This window comes from Varroa destructor, unplaced genomic scaffold (genome assembly GCF_002443255.2).
Source record: "Varroa destructor unplaced genomic scaffold, Vdes_3.0 BEIS01000006.1, whole genome shotgun sequence".
Taxonomy (NCBI): Eukaryota; Metazoa; Arthropoda; class Arachnida; order Mesostigmata; family Varroidae; genus Varroa; species Varroa destructor.
In genome coordinates this window covers 29331278-29354863 of record NW_019211459.1, presented here as the reverse complement: position 1 = coordinate 29354863, position 23586 = coordinate 29331278, and the positions used below count along the sequence as shown (strand labels likewise).

The window sequence follows — 23586 nt, the reverse complement described above, 5'->3', positions numbered from 1 at the left end:
GCTCTATGCAAGCTCAACAGCTATCAAAGACACAGAAGCGTTTCCAGTTGCATCAATCAGCAGCGGCTCAAGCCCCATCAAAAGGCCGCTGGCCTGGAATAAAAATAAATGCTTCCGCTTTGTGTTTGTCGCTTTTTCCCATTTATTTATCCACTAACAATTCGATGCAGTGTTAAAATGCACTTTGCTACTCAACAAAATACGCATACTGATGTACTTACCAAATCATTTCCAAGATATACAAAAGTGAATTTTCTGTTGACATAGAGGCCCCTCCCTCTGTTTCCTAAACTCACTTGAATAAAACCTGAGACAAAAAGTATTGTACCAATCACCAAAGTTCTCAGAGACATCATATATGACCCGCTTCGTCAAAATTACCTCCATGCGAGAATTTCCGAACAATGTTGCGCAATACTTAGTCACTCAAAGCACGCTGAATAAACAAAGTTTTATTCAAAGCATGTTAGACTATGATACACTCAAGCGTAGGTCTGCGTATTATCGGACCTATACTATTTCATCACAAAAGCAGAACATTTTCTTCTCCTCCTCGTCTGTCCGCTAGCAAATACACTGTGATTTTAATCATTAAAATGGGCTCTCAACCTCTAACAACTGCATAGATTTACGTGCTGATGTTGTGCTGTCCTAAATCAACTTTATTAAGATAGGCTACGTTTCGTACAATGTTGTGTACTGCATTTACGAATAACAGAATTAAGCAAATATATTAACGAGGCTGCACTCAAAAGTATCGACGTTTGACTCGTAAGGGTAATACGGATGTAACGCCTAGCGGACCAAAATCCTTGTGAGGGTGTTTGCTTGCTAATATCAATCTAAAATCAATATCAGGTATGTATGCTCTCTCACAACTTCGATCCCTTCTGAGTACCTTTATAGCTTATCGTGCGTATCCCTTGAATGCAGGATTGCTTTCCATAGAGACGGACCATCCACGAGAGGTTTAAGGGTTTACCTCAGATTTATAACCACTCCTAATTTCTAAGTTTCTAAAATGAACAATACAAACTATTAAGTACCCTCTAATTAGATGGTGTCGGAAGATGCTGGGTATCAAACTAATTAATAGCATAGGATCGTCGGCTTCAATTCCTTACGAACATGAGATTTTTTGATGCGCTCGTAAACGTAAACTTATCAATAAACTTACTATAGTAAGTTTAATCGATGCTGAATTCACAATTGAAGGAATAAAAACTGTCTCGGTAGAGATAAAGGACAGTTTTAATTAGGCTGACGTGTGCCCTAATTAAGCTTTTGTTTTTAACTTGAAGCCAGTGCATATTAAATGGCTACTACGAAGTTTTTCCAATGGTACATTTGTGGCCAATATTAGCGCCCGTAACGACATAAGTACAACCGAGTACAGTGTAAGTGTCCTTTAACATATTGATGCGGACTGCAACCTGTGGAGATAATATTGTGGTAGCAATTATTTTTACAAATCACAAACTTTGTTTTGAAGTTTCGATTTTTATTTCCTCACTGAGTTGACAATATCGTCCAGCGAAATCACCGGGAATTATATAATTTACAATTCCATATTTGCCGATGATATCCTCTTTAATCATTTTCTTCACAATGTATTGTTTTTTTTTTTGTAGAATAGTAATGCCTACTTGCCTCCCGCAAAAGATGTGACCATAGTTGACCTACCCTTGTCATGAAAACTTTTCCCCATTTATTTCATCTTTCTTGAGAATTCGTGCTAAATATATACAAAAATGGGTTCCGGCCCCGAAGCATGTATCGCACGTATTTGAATGAACAACATCAGGCAAGAGATGAGGGTTCGGGCAAGAAAATACACGAGGTAGAGACAGATACAGAGTGATCACGCAGAAACAGAGAGAAAGACCGTAAGTAGTGCCGCATGATTCTCCTGGCGACTCACGCATGACTCCAATCGCCTGCGTAGTGCACTAGTAGCAAACATTATTTCGAATTACCAATTGTGTTTTTGTGCTGTTCCCATTTGGGGTGGGTTTTGCGTCTCCGATCTCATCATCTCAACGTAGCTTTCATCAATATTGCTGCAGGTAATCTCAACTTTAATTATTGAGCGATTCGATGCTCTTGCTTAACAAAAACGGTTAGTGCCTGCACCTTCAGTAATATGCATTCTAGTTTGCCACTTCGTTGTTTCAGGTAATCGAGAATTAAGGTGCAAACGTAAACGTCTTCAGCCTGCCTGTCAAATCGCCTAAATTTTTAAAACCGCCGACCTTTTACAATGTCTACAAGGGGCTCAACAATAATTTCTAATGATATAGTGCATCAACATGGTCGCAAGGACACTTTGAGAAATAAAAGCGAAAAGCATTTAAATTGGTATTAGTAATGAGTATTCACAAGAGGACTGTGTGACACGCATTGTGTAGTCAAGAATGTTTTAGCAGTCTCAGCCGAAATACATTTACTAAATTAGGAACCTAATTTGAAGAGTCCCTTAGACGGAGCGTATTGCAAGAGAATTGTTTCTCTTGTGTGCAGTAAACATGGCACGCAATGCACAAGAACTCAGTTAACTGTGCCAAATACGCATCGTATTGTTTGAAATATAATTTTCTATATTTGGGCAATATTTTGTTTGCTGCATGTAAGTATGATGAAGCTCAAATAACATTCTTATAGGAAAAAGGGCAAGTTGCAAAATAGTATGCAATCGCACTCATGCAAACAATCAGTAGTAGGAAGCGTCAGAGTTACAACGTTGTGACGCTCAATTTACTCGAAACTACTAGTCAACTAGTGATTTTTGTTGAGCTTATATCGAAATCTGTAAAAAAAAACTCCGTCTCACGACGACCGACCGTTCCGGCCAATTGAATCATTCGACTCACGCAGATCTTATTTGTATCTCTGCTCTCTCTTTCTCAGTCTCTGCATTTGTATCTTCGCTCCGCTCCTTCTCGCGATCCTTAAAGGTCTCACAGATGAAAAGAGTTCTTTGGAAGCTGCATTCCAATTATTACTTTCCCAAACAGTAGTTGCTTCATATGAATATATAGCTACTTCTATCGATCATAACCTGAATCTATTCTCAATATCTCTCAATAGAAACAAATCCGCCAGTAATTACCACAAAAACACTTAAATTAAATTGTTAGTTCTTATCTTTTAAATTACTAAACTTGGTCACCTTCACACTTATCCCGCTCATCTGGTACACTAATATACATACACAGTCTGGCATGTTCTGCTATCATTCGTATCCTCTTCTTCGACTTTAGGCATGCTTCACTCCGTTCTTATCACTATATATAATTATATAGTCAGTTGTTGGTTTACTGCTGCTATTTATATTTCTATATAATATGTACAATTGGGAGGCAGGGCTTATATAGAGAATATGTACACAGGTAAGGGGAGATGTCACCACCGAGCGTCAAGCAGTGCGGCACCACTAGCGACGGTATTCATCAAAAAGTTAGCTACACATCTAGATGCCGGACAATTGGTGCTGAGTGGAAAGGTTCGCTCCACATTCGTCGGAGGTCACCCTGAAACAAAAACCAGGTCGTAATACATTGTTGCCTTCATGGAAATTGTATACAGCGTTCTCAGAATCTTCAAGCTCTACCGATCTACTAACACACAATGAACAATGGTTAATTACAACCCTCAGATAACAAACTCAAAGAAAAATTTACTGTTTGTTCAAACGGTATCAAATCTAACCTTTTCGTTCTATTATTGCGTATCTTAAATTGTTTTACACCGTTACATATGCGTCATTAGGTCATACATGTATGTGACTTAACAAAGCTAAATCTAAATTATTAAAGACTTAGTAATTTCCCAATAGAAATAAAGTTAGGTGACCTGCACCGTACATACGTACCTTAAGGTATGCCATTAGAAGCAGAGGCAGTAGCGTAAACGGCACGAGATATAGAAGCGCGGGCTGTGCTGCTTTAAATACCTCGGAACTAACGGTCGCTGTTAGTAGGCCAAGGAAATAACCGATTAATGAGCAATGGAAATACGAAATGCGATACAGGGATAGTGGCAAGGGAGGAGGTGGCAAAGTCCCTGGCAGTGACCCGGGCGGTAATGTTCCCGTTTCGATTGAGCTTAACAACTGTGCCTTCTTATACGCATCGTAACGTAACACGAAACATAACAACAGACCTGCAACGTATTATCATCGAGAAGACATTCAAGTATTGACAAAAAAGAAGTCATTTCATCATCGCATACATTCATTTTTATATGTTACAATGTCTATATGCTGCTTTTCAAGCTAGGCGGTATATATAATGGGTAAACCTGCAACTATCAATGTTACTCCCTGTAGTTTACTACGTATTCCTATTTATGGATTAATCAACTAACCCCGCTACCACCAATATATTATAATAGATCAAGCTTAGTACAGTTAAAAACATATACAAAAACTCAGCCATCCCCTTTATAGTGCAATCTTTCTTCTTTGCATTTTATGATGTTCTGTTTTCACATTATAATTAAATGAGCAAACAATTCGTTTACTGAGCGTGTGTTTTACCTCAAGAAGTTTTGAAACCTGGTGCATTGCAGTATTCTTTACTTAGCAAGGCCAGTTCAATTTAAATGTTTGCAAATATGACTCTGTACAGGACTCACCGGGCATGACAATATCTCCAAGACCAAGCATAGAAAAGTGTCCTTGTTGGTGCACTGATGGAAATACAAGCTTTCCTGGCAAGGATAGTTTGGGTCCTTCATTTTGTGCAGTAATGTGCAGCTTCCGAGATATTGCGCCTACGGGATTGTCTGCAGGGCGGGTTGCCACTTTCACCATTACATTAGCGTTGAATATATATGACGAGAAAAACACCCAGAATACGTCGTAAATTAGTAGACCTGTAACGACAATAGATTTAATTTAAGATCATTAATCAATCGGTTTTAAACTATCAGGTTTGAATTACAAACATATATATTGGTCGTGCTTACTGACTACACTACTATATCTTGTTACGACACGAAGCCATAATACATTTAATCGTGGGTATTGCTATGTAAGGACGAGGTGTATACTGCACTGAAGCTGGTACTAATGAGTTGACTACAATTAGTGGCAGCGACAACGCCTGCGTCCGACCAAACCTGTGGCACGAGAGGCGGAGGCTGGCCAGCGTCGGGAGCACATCAGCCACCAGTCGAATTACCGCAAAAAATAAGTTGACTAGGACCCGAATTGCCGCGGGAATAAGCATCCGGGGAAGCCGTCCTGTGTACTGCGAGGATAGATGGATGTGCGAAGGTGCCGGGATCAATGCAGGACTGAGGCGACACGCAGCAGCCAGAGAAAGAACACACTGAAGGTTGTTGCAGGGTGTGTAACCATTCGCCACAAGAAAGAGCGCAACCGGCATGCAAATGCTATGTGGGCGCAGCGTGGTTCGTAGAAATGATAACACGTGAGTGACCTAGCTGGACTTTAGCCGCGACAGCAGCTAGGGCGTAAGGCGAAGTAAGGTGGGATTAAGTCGAAACAGATTTGTGATATGATGATGGACTGTGATACGTCACACAAAAAATATCTCGCATCGCATCTAAATTTCAGCCCCCCGCCTTCGGGGGGGGGGTACGCCTGTTACATCGGGCCTAATGCTTCTGCAAAACTGTCGATTACTTTTAGAAGCCTCATTTCTATTCAGGTTCTAGGAATCTAGTTCAGACACGATTCTGAAAGTAGAGCATTGCGTGCACTGGTCAACGGCAGTAGGTGCACGAGCAGAGAGATCCATGCACATAATCCTTGTGATATTAGCCATAGAAAATTGTCCCTACTTAAGATCCGTCCTAATAGTGAAAACCAAGCCTATAAAATACCCAAGTCACAAAATTTCGTATTACAAGGATAACCACCATAAAGCAACCTGTCGAACATTGTCGTTTACAGAAGACCAGACAAGGCCTTTTTTACGACTTAAGACCCATCGCTACAAAAACCGAAAAATATTCCGCGATAGAGCAAATAAGGACAGATTATTGCTAGGTTATTTATGAAAAAAACATTAAGAGTAAAGTTCGATTTTGCGAAAATACAGCGAACGAAACGTAGGATTCCATATGAGATAGGTAAAACCAGCAGATTGGACAACGAATTCCGGACGAGCTAACGGCTATTAGAATACGTTTATTTTACACGACAAGGCCACTGTGCGAAGTCGCCGAGTTTTTGTTTTTCAGGATCAAAGTCTTCTTGCAGTGGATCAAATGCAGTAGAGACTCGTTTCACATAAAACTGTTTCGAACCAATTCTGTGTCGAAAGACATTTTTACCTCACTTTTAGTCATAGAATTTCACAACCTTTCCAAAACGTATTCTGTTGTGCTGTAACTGCGTTAAAAAAGAAAAGATAGCTATGTACTTACTCTATTATACCTTATTATTGTATTATAATTGTACCCAGGATTGCGGTACTTGAATGGAAATGAAACTGTCCACAAGTGACAATTGTTGAAAGTTAACAGCACGTTACGATGTATTGAGCGATTCAAATAGGAATATTCAATGTGATAGTTGATGGATACACGTTATACATACTTCGAGCAATGAAGCATAGCCGTAATGAGTTTGTGAGGTTTAAAAGCCTACTTACCTGTAAGTAGTAACGTAGAAACTTTAAGCGACGGCAATCGTACAAACGCAATAAAAGCAACGCAGAGTCCCATACCCATTGCGTCCATTAAAAGCCAATGCCCTGTTAGCACCCACACACAGACGATAGCTAGCGATAACGCAAACGAAGCAAGTTCTGCTGCCGTGAACCGCCCACAGACGCCGAAAGAAATTCTGCTCCAATTGGCATAAATTAAAGAAAAACACAATTAGTTGGTAAAATAATGTGCTTTCCTACCTTTCTTCCACCCACAGGTAGCGACTGGACGATGACATAATTATACGGCGTACATTTTTTCAATACGCAAATTGAACTGAGACAACGACTGAGGTTCAATGATACAATTTATTGTTTTATTATTTTCGCCACTCTATATATCATTATCATTACTCGAATATTAACAAATCTAGTAAGTTAATAAATAATCACTAAATTGTGAAAACTTATTTGATTATTTATTACTCTACTCAAGTTTAATCTACTTCATTATTACATAATTTTAACTAACAAAATGGTCTATAATCAAAGCATGGTAAATCTTTGACGAACTTTTGTCCGTTGGAACACGGCCGCATGATATACTGGCACATGGGCAAAAGCAGAAAAGCGAGGGCCACAGTTGCTACAACTGCGGTAGCCACCGCAAACAGCATTTGCATCGAATCAAAGAAAAAAAACATCACGAGCAGAGAAACAGATGCCCCAAGAGGAAGGCACAACGCCTGCATTGTGTCCAACGTCTGCACATCTGAAACACACATACCGGATAAGTACGCATTAGATATATATACATAGCGAAATTAGGGTATGTGCACTAACTGTTTCGTCCGCCAGAATTACAGCCAAGAGGCGGAAGGGTGATTAAACTGCCCTCCAAAAACCTCAGTCGACCGTTTTATCGACCTGTTAATCTGACTTGGACATAATTCGAGTACAAGTAGTATCCTTCAACAGCGCACGGGCCTCGCGTCATAATTTCCTTTCTAGACTTGTGAAAACGCTTCATGCCGAAAACCAGCTTTGAAAAGTTTATGGGCTTGGACTAGGCAAAATTTATATTAAAAACCATGCCAAAAACGTGCCACACAGCGAACATTATTATGATCGGCAATCACATCCTAAATTGACATGATGGTAACTTTACCAATATCATCAATAGTATAATATGATTAATAGTTTAATGCGCGTTATATTCGTATAGCAATTGTAGATTATATTGAAGTAACTGTAGGTACTATAGAAATGTAGAGATATTACTTTTGCCTACTAAATGATGACACTTCCTCTGGGATGAAACTCGCGGCTGCCCCGGAATTACTATATGAAATATGTTGCACACACTCGAAACGCAGCTCCAGCAGAAAAGCCAAAGCCTTGTAAGCATGCTGCACATTCAAATCAAATATAACTTTTAATTGTTGTAAACCTGCTCGATTTCTTAAAATATTTTTTTAAGGTACTTTGAAGGCTCATACGCATCCCCCCAATCGCATTTTAGTGTATCTGGTCCCTAAAGTAAATCTATGATGGTCTTTTAGAATGGGTAATAGATAGAGAAAGTTAACGGTGTCCTGTTAAGCACAAAAGGATAATGCGTGAGGCTTGCGCCTATTTTAACATTGCTAACTCTTTAATGACGCTATAGCGTTCGTATTGCTTAGAAACGGTAACGAGTCGCTAAAAAGTACTAAACTATGATCATAATTATAACACGATCCCAAAGAATGGCTTTATGAGCTTAGCCCTGCGGGATTCGTTTGTCATTTTTTTAAATTTAAATAGGATATATATATGTAACGAAGAATGTAAACAATGCAAATAAATCCTGTGATAAAATACTGAAATGCCTCCAACTAACTGTTTGTGTCTTGAGGACTTTTTTCGCCATCTCGAAGTAACGTACTTCGTGCTTCCTTTTCTTTTAACTTGGCTTCCTGTTCCATATTGAGTGACCTGCAAAGAACAAACAGGAGCTGTTAAAATCTCATAGGGCCAAATAATACAAGCAGCGTCATTTTTGTTATAACTCGGAGCGAATGTAATGAACGCAAGCAATTTAGTTATCTCTAAATTCATGAGATACAGTTTTCGGCAAGTTCTTAACAGCCACAAAACGTAAAAAAATGTAATGTAAGTACTAGCTTTTATACATTCGAATCGCGTGCTTTTTAGTATGCTGTTTGCGGATTTTATTAGGTAGAAAAAAAAGCGCGGCCGATCTACATTTGAACGCATCCATTGGTTTTCCATACAATTAATTAAATAAAATGAATCTATTCAGTGTGTATTACACTAATTTACTATCTTGCTTTAACAATATTTTCAGTAAACTGAAACAATTTTTTCAGCGGCCGAATTCACTTTTGAAAATCTACTATATATATATATATATATTATTAAACTTATGATAACATGGCATATACATAGTATAGTCGACGCAAGAAATCGGGTCTGTAGTCATCAAAATATCTGTCCCTCTTTCAGGCGTACTGTAGATGCCTAGTCTAGCTAATTGAATACTTTCTAGCTCTCCATAAAAGTGTTTTTGTTCTATCTAAATCGATGTTCAAACGCAGATAATAATAGAGGAGGAGGCAAACAAATGACGCTTTAATAATTAGTAAGTAGAACTCACCTGAAGCTGCCATATACTATTAATAAGATGGAAATTAGGAACGTTGATACCCGACTTGAGTCCACTAGCGAGTACGCCCTGAAATGGAATGCATACCTTGTAGTATTATATCTCAGTAAATAATTCTGTCTCTAGTAAGGCCGTACCGGTTTCTGGTTAAAGAGATTATCTTAAACTTCCCATATTGATAACTGTAGAATAAAAAAGGCTCACATATGTAGTAAATGGAAACGTATACAGTTTACATTTTTTCACCATATAATTTTCTCAGCTTGAAACGAGCCCATAAGACCTTAACTGCATTCTCTTCTTACAGCTATCCACCTCACATCGAGCCAAGCGTCACAACTCCTTCATATAGTACAAGTTGCCGTTTTTGTGTCGTATTCTATATTAATAAATAGGATCATTTTCTTTATTAGCTCGAACTACGGTAGCGACTGTAGAGCAACGGCTTTTATCAGCCGAAAAAGGTTTGCATTGATGGCAGCGATGGAGTGTAAGGTTATATGACCGTTTAAGGAAGGAACTAGATGGGGTCGTCAGGGCCTATCTTTAGCGAGCTAAGGCAAAAAACGTAAGTTACAGGTAAGTGTTCGGCAGGAAATGTGATCGAGCAAAAGACCAGATGATTGAATCCAGGGTGCGAACACATCTACGAACTATTGCAGGAATTTGATTCTCTATGGAGTTGGAAGAGGCGTACATGTAGAACTCTAGCTGAAACTACATGGGTGTTTTTCTCCAGAGAGGCTTACATTCCTGGAACTCTTTTTCAGTTCCGAGAGATATAACAGCAACATTTACGAATAGTTCGTAACCGGAAAAGCGGCCACTATGAGATACGGTGGAAATAAAAATAAAGCTTGGGATGTTTTGAAAAATGTGAAAAGGATGGAGAGGTCTGTCTCTTCCATGAGCCTTGTCATGGCGGTACAAATGGTATCATTGTAATTGCTGGTCATTGTTCGGACTTATATGTTAGAAAAGAGTCAACTCTCGTGGACAAGTGTGATCTATCAGTGCAAGGAAAGAAAGCACTGTACCTACCACCGACTGAAATACAAATTCTTTTGAGTTTGTAAGTTGGATGGCTACGTGGTCTGATCCAATGAATTTAAGCAACGCAAGAACGACGTGTGCACGGTATTAAGTAATTTTACTAAGTAAAATATTTTACGCAGGGGATAGAATATAAGCACAGTACAAATCGTTGTAGGCTATCGTTTTTTTGTTGGCTAAAAACAAAATCAACCTGGTCCTCTCCAGTATTTAAGTATGCATATCTGGTATGTCTCGAAATCGGCTTTCAAATGTTTGTGTACGCTTGTATTGGTAAGAACCCATAATACTGCAGATGACTTTTGCGGAAAAAATGACACATTTTAGAATATGTTTCCAATACGTTTCTGAAGTTCCTTCGGAACAAACCTATTCGACACTTGGCTCTAGTATTAACCTTTTTCATCTTACTAATGTTTTCAGAGCTCAAATCAACTCTATCATTAATATCAATGTTATAATATCAGTAATCAACATTATAAAATCTCAAACGGAATCGCACGAAATCCAGTGGACAAATTCCCTTCTTCCCGAATCGGTGTCCACATAGTGTTCCTAGGATCAACGTGAAGCGCTGTATTGGTATTCCTTTCTAATGACTCAAGGCGAATAAGCTGGACTCTAGGCCTTTTCATAACTGGTTTATTATTCAACATTTTTTTTGTTGCATCATCTGTGTTTTCCAGCAAGTTCATATTCTTAAATCCCTTGTCCATCGTAGTCAGTTTGTTCTGCTCCAATTTCGATCTTATTATCGAATTAATTCGATCTTGCCTTTTACCTTTTTTCCTACAGAGATACATAACAGGGAGCGTATGTCCCTTTTCAAAACAAACTGGCCTCTGGTTTCGCAAGCAAATATTTCCAGTTAGCTGTGCAAGTTACCATGTTGTGGTCAGTCCACAATGGAAGTTTTGTACGAGTCCAATATACATTTAGTACTAGTATATGTAACTATATACTGTTCATCTATATATTAAGAGGCTGGTAGAGTTTTCACCGTTCTTTTAATATTCTCTATAAAAACAGAGCCTAATCTGGTTGCGTAAATTGTTAAAATATTTGCTTTTGCTGTGCTGTGCCGGTGTGTCAGCTCGATAGTAATTTGGTCACTGGCCTTGACTAGAACGTTGGCCTATGTCAGATGAACGGTTCAAGCTGTTGTTGTGAGCGACTCCATTAAATCGGACTCCTTGGAGCAACTGTCGCAAGCCTTTTAAATTGTCAGCGCTACCTTTCTTGGACAGATTGCCGCACTTTAAAGGAATCCCGGCTAGACACCTTCACATATTGCAATTCAGGAAGTTCATGTTTTACAGAATTCCTACGCACCTTCTTGTGTCAGTAATTCCGAAGACAATTCAAGCGGCCTATGTTGGTTTTTGCCAATGATTCACGGATTAATGCCGGAATTTCCGAAGTACTCCGGAGTTCAAGGTTGGATTATTCTCTCCCTATATTACGTTTTCTCTAATAGCTTAAAAGATGTGCAGACAAGCTTTATGCAGACCCAAAAATATTACGGGTTCGTTTGAATTTTCAACCTGCGGTTAGCACCTTAATCGACGACCAACGAAAGCTCGCTGTCTGAGCTGCTCTTATCGCGGTGGAGAAAATCACGTTCTAACGAAAATTCTCGGTTGGCATCCATTAATTTCGCAGTCGTACAACGCCGACCCAACGGTGAGCTGGAACCTCGGTCGCGGTAATGTGACAGCCAAACATTATTTTTAGCAGCACTGTTCCCGAAACTACCGGCAGCTGATTCTCGAAACCACTGCGTCATTTGTCACTAACGTGTTGTTTCTCTCCGGCCGGTACTCCTGGACTCAGCATGATTCTTCACAGGTTAACTCAGCATGTAAATTATTCCGTGTTGCTGTAATAAAATTAGCCAAACGGATCGGCCTGGTCGTCCGATGTATATTCGCCAGAAACGCGTGGCATACATGAAGTTCATAAATGTTTCTTTCTGCGTTTTAACGAGATTGAAGAACTCTGGAGACTCGAGCTTTTTTCTGGGAAGCAATTCGCCAGCATTCACTGTTAGGTATTGGTCTATCCCGCCTCGCGATTGTTACCACTCCAGCCTAATCTCTTTTAAGTACTTCTTAACTCTCTACACTATCTGGTGCTCAGGCTATTGTTCTTGCGCCATCCAATGCTCCATGTTCTCGTTGCGCTTTTTCGATTAGCTACCGCCAAATGCGAGGCTCTCTGCTCCGTTCGTCCCACACTAGACGGATTCCAAGCCGCGTATAGTTTTGTCCATCCAACAGAGCTACCAGCATGTTACAACGTGCCAATCGTAGCTTCCATAAATAGTCGGGCAAGATTGGCCCTGTCGAGCCATAAGGTACGTCCTAAACACATAAAGGGCTTTTATTGTAATGTTAAATACTAAATCATTCAGCTCCTATACATTTATCATTATATTGAAGGTTTTTGTCTCAAATTTCACCGTCATCAGTAGGCCCCTAGCGCCGCTTAGCTGTGCATATGGAAGTATGTGTCATGACTGAAAGAAGCTATTTATTAACGCAGTTTTATGAGAAGACTGTGTGCGCTTTTAACGTGCACCTCTTTCGTGAGCAGATCCATATGCATGTTCAGATTTGAACACACTGTGGTCAACATGCTCGAAATCAAACTCATCTTGTATTAGGAAGTTTCGTATATTGATCTTGACTTCAACAATGTTTCTGGCTCAGGACGACTTTTTCTGAAACTGGTTAAATCAGTGATTAAGAAGTTCAACTAATATTCGTGGTGCCATACCGTAGCAAAAATTTGAAGGGTTCTAGATTTACAAGAAGTGGAGAAAGTTAGAAAGTGAGTTCTTCGATTGTACATGACAAGCAAAAGCCACATAAGTTAATTTGTTTTTCACACAGCTCCGGCATATCTAAAGCAAAATGTAATGCATCGAAGAAGCCCATTATACTGTATGAAAAGCAAATCATCCTCTTAGCAAAAATATTTTGTCATTTAGCAGGACATCGCTTAGATAATCCAAGATACCATTTCACAGCGGAGGCAGTGCGGATCCTTGACGCGTTCATTCTATTCGTTTGATCTCGCACGCTCCAACTACCATACCTTCCTGAAACCGAGTAAGACCATGTTTGTTGAATGAACTTAGCTTAATAAGTAACGCATCGAAACTTTACAGTGATACCTATACCATATGCTGTAGTAATTTTCGTAGTAGGCAGTGATTTTCGTACAGGGATTCCGATCCCATAACCAAATGTTTCGACCACTATTACAAGCCGCTCAAGTAGCACTGCGCTACTTAGAATTCTCTTTAAAATCTTATGGTGGATATCCCTTCCTTTGTGTCAGTGGCGCAATATTAGCTACTAGCAATCCACCATCTGTTGTTTTTTAGAAAAAAAAAAATATTTTATTAGGCTGATCGTTTGGCGTAAAGTATTAGTTGTTTTGGTGTTCTTACTGCGTGTGACAACCAGATGTGTGACGAGAGTTAACTAAAAATCGACATGCTTCTTCGTTCGGTTAGGGATTTCAGCTAGAGGTTGCTTGGTTGTACGGCCGACGACAATTGCAGCGCTCCACTATAACACCGAACTAGTCATTTCACATTGTCCTATCAAAAATGAATAGAGTGAAAGAAGTCGCCTGCGGAGCTCAACTACTCACAGTGACAAAGTTGCAAAAATAACTCTCAGTCCTTTCACTGAATGAGCAAATAATAATATATATTCATTATTATCGTGTCATTTCATTAGAAATTCACTTTTTAATGTTATCTTCTACATAGGCATTTGCTAATCATGTAAACAAAGGCAGGATCATTGTAGCTGCATTACAAGAAGACCGGTTTCTCAGCTGTGTCAAAGGATAACAAGGCTCAGAATTACTGCGTCTATAAAGACTCTTCGACATCGTATTGAAATGAGTGACGATAGCTGTCGTAAACCAACCGAGAAGTTTCGTTAAACTATGCACAGAAGTATATGCGTTAAAAATGGGCTAGTCAGTTCCAAAGTTAGACAGCCGAAAACTGGGAAAAGCTTTGTTTTTCTCATTAATCGTGTTTTCAGATTTTGGCAGTAACGATCGAGACGTCTGCAAGCGTTTCGACGAAAGATTTTATAAATTTTGTGCAAGCCACAAGGTCAAACATCCGAGCATAATAATGCTGCGGGCTCTGATTTCTCTCCTAGGTACAGCTGTTCTATATCTTATCAACCGGATTTTGGAGAGTGAATATTCATTAAGGTCAGAAGGGCGCAGGACCAAAAAAGGCGCCCCAGGCTCAAAAATGCTATGTGGATGCGAGGTATGTGTCTTTTTATGACAGTCCACTATACCATACGGCGAAGTGTGTCCCTAAGGTGTTTGTCGTTAATGGCGTTGAGGTTCTGCCAAGGCTTGAAAACTGATCTGGCTTGAATACGTTTCGCATTATGTAATAGGGAAGTCAGGATCAAATAGGAGATCGCGAACATCTCACAACTTGAGAAAACAGCGCACTATATATGAATCCAGGACCCGGGCGTGATAGAAAAGATGCAAAAGCACGCTCTTAGAATGCTGCATTTCTATCTCTAGATATTTTTATGGCTAATTAACTTCATGTTCCACACTGGAAATGCATACCTGAAGGTCTAGCACTACGTAGCAGTTGAATAATTGCATGTCAGCTTTAATTTCCTAACTGCAGATGTGCGTAATATTCCGATTTTCTGTTTTGGAGGCGGGAATCACAATGTCTGGCTTCTGATTACTACATTTGAAATTTGTTGATGTGGTACCTCCCAGATCGCGCATCCAGCACTGCTTTTGGTTCACAACTATTGCTGCAATCATTTTTCTTGGGATCGTTTTGCCCAATCTGAAGGACAAAACACTCATGACTTGAAAGTTTTAAATCAAGTTCTACTGTTCACCTTTAAAATTTACCCAACACAACCTACATTTTTCGATAGTCTTCTGGAGCAGCACAGGATAATACATCTTGAGGTCAGCATACATTAATATTTTCTATTATTCTGCATCGTACGGAAGTTAATAATACCGAGCGTTTATTTCATCACCTCAGACATGTTTTTTTTTTGAATCAGTCAGATTAGGGTATTCGTAAAAAGATTTCGAACTTCCATAGTTCCGAGCGTTCGCTGAAACGTCAGCAAAAATGCTATACATCTTAATAATTCGTACAGGCGAGCTAGAATACTCTCAGTGATCTCGCAACACTTATTTGAGATTCTTGAGGAGCTTAAACATGCCCTTAGCTGGGGAATTTACGTCACTGAATACGATAAGATTCAGATATTGAGTTAATTTCTCGTTGTTGGATCTCAGCATTCGACAGATAAATATAACATAAATCTATAATGATTTCAGATTTTTCATGGTATTCTGTTGTGAAAGATTCATCTGGCCTTCGTATTAAGGAATCTTAGACTTTTATATCTCGACATATTTGGATGATATTGCAATCGTTTAAGAAAGAAGCGCGGTCTTATATAGAACTGTCTTCCTATATTAGCCTTGCTCGATGGTATTTGTAACTTCTCATTTTCCCTTTTCGATTTGCAGTCCTCCAAGCCTCTAATAAGTTGAGCGATATTATAATTTCTTCACGTAAAGTTTCTCAACGCTGGCAGAGAGGTGTGAAGGTCTCGAAGAAAAAGCATGTATCCTAAAAACTGTCATACTGTAAGACACCTGGTGAAGACTCAACGCCAGTATGCACTCGGTCTCATAAACCCATAATCATTTCCTTTGTAATCATATAATAGACAGAACCGTTATAGCTATGGTCTGGTATTCTAAGGATATTGAAGTTAGTTACTTTATGGCCCGAGTTTATAGAAGAAGGCAGAACTTGTACCTTTTCAATAAAATCATCGTAATATAGGATTAGCTACAGGATATTTGTAAGGGCCGCGTTGCTGTCTTGTACTCGTGTAATATGAGTTGCGTGCTAGATAGAATCTCCAGCATTTATGAAATTAAGAAAACGAGTTTATTAAAATTTATTTTGATTCTCATTGTCAGTTCCTTATTTTTATCTTTAAAGGCAGACCCTTTACTTCCATTGTATGTCGGTTTAGTCGGCCAGTATGGCATTTGCATGTTCTGCGTCATATGCGGAGCCAACCGGACTGACTTGGTGCTTCATGTATTTTTGAAGAACGCTCGTGCCCGCAAATGAATAGACGTAAACACAGAAGGCTTATACTGCGTTGTCTGACAGAAATGCAGTAATGACGATGAGTTCGGATCTCTATCGGTCGCACTTGCGTGCGTAGGACTCTTTTTTGGCTAGAATTAAAACACCGCTTTTTCTGCGCCTGCCAAGGATAATTCTGCCTGTTTGTCTTCTAAGGGCCAGGTTTCAGTAACGCAAGCAGTACCTATGTCTTTACTGTGAATAAAATCTATAGATATATCTACTGCAATGGATCTCGCCAACGAGTGGAAGTTTAAAGACACATTTTGTATTCGAGTATATTGCAAATAAACTGCTTACTTCTATGGGGCTTTAGTAATTATGAACGCGGATAGGCTTCTGTGACGTGATTGGAGTATAATCTGCCAGAGAACTCGTGCGTAATAATTTCACTGTCGCATATGTCTTTGTCGAACAAAATAATACGAACCTATGCCAGTCACTTAACTGTAAAATACATTATCAATGTAGTGAGAGGATTGTCTGGACTTCAATAGTATAAATAGCTGTAGATGCTTTCAGCACTTACGACTTTAATGACTCCATTTGCTAACACGGTACGAGTACTCATCCCCTTTTTGACAGCCGAAAGGCACTTAAGCTTTTAGTCGCGGTTTCGTCATCTTTGTTCGTAGTATTATCCTCTTGTGCTAACTTGTAGGCTGATGCTTTCTTGGTGTGCAGGTAATATTTAACGTTCTGCTAGTTGATTCCAACCGGTTACGAGATCGCACGAGGCTAGCAGTTCTGCCAGTTTAACCGTTTCTTGCTATGTAATTTCTAGTCTAACTTCAGAAGTACTTTTGCATAAGTATTGCTGGCCTGAGAGATTTGCAAAAAGCAGGTTTATTTCCTTTTCAAAAGACTGCCCTTGGTTCTTCAACATTTGTTTATAATTAAAAGAATGTTTAAGAACGCTTTTATTCTTGTCAGTTTTTTAGTCGTAAGTGTTGCTTGCCTGTTTATTATTACTTCTCTTATTAGCTGATTGTGTCTCTGCTGCAGTGGGTGGATCCATATCGACAGCATTACAAATAGGGCATTCAACACTGTTGGTTTTACTGTTATTGTTTAGATCTACTAAAATGAATCTAGAACAGCTATTTACAGCGTACGAAATACTTTACAGAAGTTTTCCTACTACCAGTCTTCATGATAAAAAGCTTCTATCGATCTTCGAAATAAGGACGCCTGCCATTATTTTGTAGTAGTTTATTCATAATACAATTTAGACTAACTAATTTAGAATAGCTGAACTAAAAAGAAGGACAATCCATTACTGACATCAGAACAAAATACTTGAGTAATCTCCAAGGTAAATTACCCTACCTTTCAAACTCAACGCGAAAACAAGTAAAATTTTTTTTTGCCGAAAAGCCAGCTGTATATCAACAGAACATTTTTGCGAATTTGAAAATACATTACACTTTAATACAGCAGAAATGCACGCCATATATACGAAAAAACGACTATATATAATAGTGTTGTATATGACATTTTCCACATGTTGATATGAAATACTCTTACCATCTTTATATAGCTAAAAAACGGAACTACACTTCGTAAATATCTCAGGCTTGCTGCGAATGATAGCCTTTGTATGACAAACATTTACGCAAATCTGACAATTTATTTCTTACGGAAGTCCGTAAAAGATTGGCTTTCTTATAGCTATAATAGGACCTTATAAAACTGGCTCGACAACTCCAAACAGGTATATTTCGTTATGGACTCAGGTCCAGAGTTATGGAGAAAACTAAATTACGAGAGCGAACTAATCACAGTGATATGCAAGATGCAAAAAGCTGATTAAAATTTCTTGTAAATGATAAAAAAAATTCTGGTACTTCTAACAACTATTCTTTGAACATTATCTAAGGCATTTTGGAAATGGTCTCGTACTTCTGGTTCTGGAAATTGACAAAAATAGGAAGGTTGTATAACTAATGAGTACGTGTATAAAAAAAATGAAAAGTTAATATAGATACAAGTTATCTACGGATTGAATATGCACAGGTCCATAATGTGTATAACAATTTGTATACCGCATCGGACAGTGTCTCTCGCCGGTCTAGTATTATTTTTTATCTATACAGCTATAACTAGTTTAGATTATTATTGGTAAACTATTTAAATTTTTTTTAAAATTAGAGTACCTTGGGCTAACTTTTTTTAGTATCAAGGATTTTACAATTTCTTATTGTGGAAAAGGAAGTTATAGTGTTATCGCATTTTATAGGACTGAAATTTCATATTATTTTTTTTTATAATATATCGAATTCGGAGCCATTTGTCGCGTCATTATCTTCACATTTTTTATTATTTCCAGTATATAAATGAATATTGCTTTGCGTTTCTATATTTGTATGTTTACAATAGACTGCAGATTACAATAGATAGATCACTTTTAATAAATTTACTTGTGTTCTTATATCAATATTCAGACAGTTTATTCCAATAGCGTACCGATAGTATATCTTATTATTAGCGCCCTAATTGCTACTTTAAAAAATAAGATGCGTCGTTATACATAGGGTTATTAGTTTCCTATGAGTAACTTTTAAACTGTGGTAAATGACACAAAACTGTCGAATACGCACAATGCCAAGATAATAACGCAAGCGGTAATGCCTGCTGTTGAATTTCAAATGTCTCACTTAGACAACCACTTTGGGATTTCTTCACAAGCTCAAAAGAAGACCAGCAACTTTCGGTAGTTTTTTCACACAAATTGACCGTAATTGACAATAGTGCACGTCGAGTATACTCTATTAGCTCTATGCTTGTAGAAAACAACCCCTAGACTTTCCTTTTAAAAAATCTTTCGTCTTCAATAACTTTATTGTCTTAAGTGCGCAGAAGCAGATGGCATCGTTTCGTTAGAATATGGTTGTATATAAGTGCATCTTATTTAGGTTTTAAAAACACTCTAATGACGCCCCCTCTCCAGGATCCACACCAAGTGGTTACCTTAGCTACATGAAGCGATTATTCACGAATGGCTTAGACGCTTTCATACGCTCATATGTGGCGGTTCTATTTGTTTAGTGGCCCATTCAGGCATAAAAAATGCACATCAACTGAGAAGGCAAATTTTCAATACAGAATTAAAATCATGCTCCTGTTGCCCGTGGGCATAGGGAGTAAACCCAAGACGCTGTCTGTAGGAAATGTAAATTGTTGAATTAACTGAATCTTACCAGACCGAATGATGACGCCTTCATGCAGTGCACGCCGAGTAATACCGTGCGTCATGCGCAACTCATGTAATTAGTGAAGCTTTCGGACTTCCTACGTTCTCAGCTACCGTGCGAATTTTTTGTAAGTGCTTAAGGCGTGGACCAACAGATACAGACTCAGTTGTCTTATGGCTTTCCAGTAAACGATGCAAAAAAGTAATTGAAGGTGCGGCACGTCTAGTGCACGACATCGTCGAAATCTTCAGGCTCTAAAATACGGTTTTTTTAAAAATAATGATCAATTCAAGTCAGTGACAGAACTCTTCGCTGGCTATTGTAAACGGTATTCCGTCTATACCAGGAGCAGTCATGCAGCAGAAGCGGTAAGTAACATTGATACATCAAAAGCTAATGACCCTTTGGTTATCATATGCTTCCATAATACCAGGCCGATGCCCAGTAACTGTACAGTCTGTATATCTGTATTAGGCTCTAATTAAGATTTTTAGTTATAATTTTCTTCATCAGTCAACTTCGGAAGTGTACTGGTAAAAATGCTGGATGGAAGAACCCTTGCGAATTAGCACGTTTAGTTATTAAAAAAACCGTGTAGTGTTTTCTTTTCTGACCCTCATAGGTTAGGTTTGCTTTACAGAATGGGCCAAGCTACTGATCCCGTCAGCGTGAACAGTAGAAATTCATCTCCGAGATAATGACTAACTTCGTTTGCATTTATTGTTAACTTAACGACTACAGTATTGGCATAACTTACCTATGTTAGACATATCACATGTACCACATGGATAACAACAACTGTAAGGAAACTATTATAGATGTGCATATGCGTGTAATAAACATTTCGTTGCCACGTGTTATTAACATGGTCCAAATAACAATACTCTTAGAAAAAATAGATTTGGACTCTGTTTGTACCTAGCGCATTTTTTAGATCTACCGAGATTAACAATTTAGTCGATGGGTAGTTTTGTGTTGGCTAAACGGCTAGCTAAATTATTTTTAGTGTTATAAGAAAATAACTTATATGCCAACCACGTAAAAATATCTAACAGTATAGAAATGTTGTGAGTAAGACGCTTTTCTCTCGACATGTATAAAGAAAGCTCTAAATAAAGCTGAATTTTTAGTCTAAATAAAACCTAGTTAAAGAACCTTACATGCAGTATAAATTGCACCTTCGTTTACCCCGGAAAGCTTATTCTAGAGTTCTAACACAGTCAACTACGTCTCATTAATGCGTTATGCATAGCATCGAGGGACGCTTAGTTCCGGAAAGACTTGGCCTTCGATGTCAATATCATACTTGACCCAGAAATATAATGTTGAAACTGTCACACACTCTTAAGTCAACTCCCAAATTTTTCTTTATTACACCAGAAATGGCTTCTATAGCCTCCCGTTATGAAGTAGCTACTTCGGCTTTTGCGTTCCATACTTGCTGATTGATCTGATATACTTCCGCTATACTACAAGAAGCATCTTTTTGATTTCCTTTTAAAAGTCGAGTACGTTCAAATTACAAGAAAAAGTTACCATATGAAATTTAAAATCTTAAATGTTATTTTTATTTGCGTTCTGGAAATCCTGGAAGCATTCAAGTGATTAACATTTCTGGCCCAATGTTACTGATCTTCAATAAAAACCTGTTTTCTCGAAAAACCTGCTAGGAAATACAGGTTTTTAAGTTAAAAATATAAAGATTCCGCAGTCCAAGGCAATATATTGTCAATGCTTTCGATTTTGTTTGTCTCTTACGTAAAGTCTAGCGGTACACTTTCAAACAACTCCGGTTACAAATTATTTTCCAAACAGTTTAAGTTGTTTTTATACCGAAAACATATCAGAGGAATTTCAAGAAGCACTTAGCAAAGAGTTTGACTTGACCTAGGAATAGTCCACTAAATAGAAGAAAATCGTTCACTAGAGCGTGAGTATAGGTATTTATTCTATAAGATCCCGCCTTTTAAGTTGAGTTTTCAGTTCGCTAACGCTTAATATCACAGTTTTTGAGATAGATTTCTTTGGACTTTAGTGGGGTTTATTTGAATACTTTCCAGTAATATTTTCATCTTAAGGGGAACAATATTACTGATATTTTTCTTACTAATTCATTAATATAAATGATTCATTTGACCACCGCGTAATACTGGAACAATAGATTTTGAGATCCCTACATTGAAAAGATGGCGCGAGTTCTTAATTAGGTGTTACATTTTATTATTTATAAATAAGAGCAATTCTAGAATTCGTGTGCCTATTCGTGGAAGGTCAAGATCAGAGATTTAACGGCTGTAATCCACCAAATATAAGGTCCTCGTACTTAATGGCGGCTTGCTTACAAAACGCGTTTCGAGGGCCCTGTAACTGAAAGCATTCGATCCGTAAAATGTTCTTACTCACTGATTAATGATCTTCAACAAAGAATTGCTTTCTCAAAAAACTAACTAGGAAATAAACGTTATCATTTTGTTCTTACTGTGCAGCAGACCAGAAATGTTTTTCCCCTATGTTGTTACTAATTCACTGATTACTTTGTTTTTGGCATAAAACGTACTACTTACCATTGGTACTCATTCATGGTGCAGCCGAGCAGACAGCACTCAGAGCCCCAGTAGCTCACTCAATCGAACCAGCACGTATCAATAATAATATAATTCCACGGGTACTAATCGAACCGGCAGTTCACTCCTACTCAAGCCTTAACCAGCTATTACATTGGACTAGTTAATACCGCCACACTGAATTTAATTAATTTCATTGATAAACTCTGATCATGAAGGAACACATGAGAACACTGAGAACAAATAGCGAAGTAAGAGGGTGGGCAAGCCACACTGCCTCTTCTTTGTTGTTCACGCCAGTCAGGCCATTGCATCTGACGTTTGTTGGTGTTTGCCCCTTATTCGAAGATAGCAATGTTGATGCATCCGCAGCATATTGGCTGGCAGCAGCTGCACCAGCAGGAGATCAGAAACTCCGTGTTTTGTGACTCACTAGCACGACTGTGCGCGAAGCACTCAACGGCTCTGGGCATTCACCCCGCACTCCACAGGCAACGACAGCAGGTGACGACAGGCTAGCTACAACAGACGGACCTGAACACACGACAAGTGTTTGTGGTCCCTGCGTTGCTCATCTGTATCATGCACTAATGAGCGTCTGTCTGTCTACCTCTTGTCGCCGTTATCCTGCAGGGCTCACTGTTGCGGCTCGTTCTGCCGCCCTGCTTTCCTTTCAGCCAGAGCTTCGCTCCTCTTCTCTCCGCTCAGCTGCTGCCGCCGACAATAGTAGCGACCCACCGACTGTCCGTCCGTCCGCTTTAACAGACCGCCATTTCCTCGTGCCGCCACCACAGCCGCCGTAGCAGTAGCACTAGTAGAGGTAATAGCAAAGACTTACCGATTACAAACTAGCGACCAACCAACAGAAAGCGAATCCCGGCAGCGGACAGCCGCAGCAGCAGCAGCAGATTGCTGTTTTCAAATACGAATGCTCTTCTATGAGTGCACCATCCGGCTTGCCCTCTCCCTCTGGCTGAATCGCCTTTTTCAACAAACGTTACTACAATACCCACATAAACACTTAGACTGGGGACATAACTGTAGTGTTGACATGCACAATTAGGGAAAGCAAAGCAGCCCGCGTCTCCGGCGGATCCACTGCAGGTAGGCCACCAACACATCAATCCTGCCTGAAACGTATCACAAAACGTCCCACTAACGTACCAATGTGTTGTCTTAACGTAACTGTAGATGTTTAGTGTCGCAAGAAACTAGTTATGGCGGGCTCTATCGGACTACATTTACACTGTGCCAGATCCACCAAAGCTAAAACACTGTTTAC

General features: G+C 39.0%; 1 protein-coding gene and 1 long non-coding RNA gene across 6 annotated transcripts; one reads left to right on the top strand and one right to left on the bottom strand.

Annotated features, from left to right (window-relative positions):
• Nucleotides 1-1480: 1480 nt before the first annotated feature.
• Nucleotides 1481-23308, bottom strand: SppL (signal peptide peptidase-like protein). 4 transcript variants are annotated; one of them, XM_022811592.2, is made up of 9 exons: nucleotides 22305-23308; nucleotides 13363-13444; nucleotides 9280-9357; nucleotides 8503-8597; nucleotides 7194-7392; nucleotides 6624-6817; nucleotides 4636-4875; nucleotides 3872-4161; nucleotides 1481-3530 (listed from the first exon to the last, which is right to left on the bottom strand). In XM_022811592.2, the coding sequence occupies exons 1-9, from the start codon at nucleotides 22315-22317 to the stop codon at nucleotides 3462-3464; spliced, it is 1260 nt and encodes a 419-aa protein (XP_022667327.1). In that variant the 5' UTR covers nucleotides 22318-23308; the 3' UTR covers nucleotides 1481-3461. The 4 variants fall into 4 exon arrangements, with proteins under 4 accessions (XP_022667327.1, XP_022667328.1, XP_022667329.1 ...); XM_022811593.2 differs by lacking the exon at nucleotides 13363-13444 and having other exon boundaries at nucleotides 22305-23304; XM_022811594.2 differs by lacking the exons at nucleotides 13363-13444; nucleotides 22305-23308 and adding an exon at nucleotides 11899-12533.
• LOC147755093 (uncharacterized) lies at nucleotides 12518-16851 on the top strand. 2 transcript variants are annotated; one of them, XR_015329938.1, is made up of 3 exons: nucleotides 12518-13173; nucleotides 13337-13454; nucleotides 13865-16851. It is a non-coding gene; the product is annotated as an uncharacterized LOC147755093 (long non-coding RNA). The 2 variants fall into 2 exon arrangements; XR_015329937.1 differs by having other exon boundaries at nucleotides 12518-13454.
• Nucleotides 23309-23586: the final 278 nt, after the last annotated feature.

Bases quoted from the DNA above. Each gene is read 5' to 3' on its own strand.
- SppL (XM_022811592.2), bottom strand. The intron at 8,598-9,279 runs GTGAGTTCTACT...TGTTCTTTGCAG, and splicing joins ATAGTATATGGCAGCTTCAG to GTCACTCAATATGGAACAGG. The intron at 4,162-4,635 runs GTGAGTCCTGTA...AATACGTTGCAG, and splicing joins TGGAGATATTGTCATGCCCG to GTCTGTTGTTATGTTTCGTG.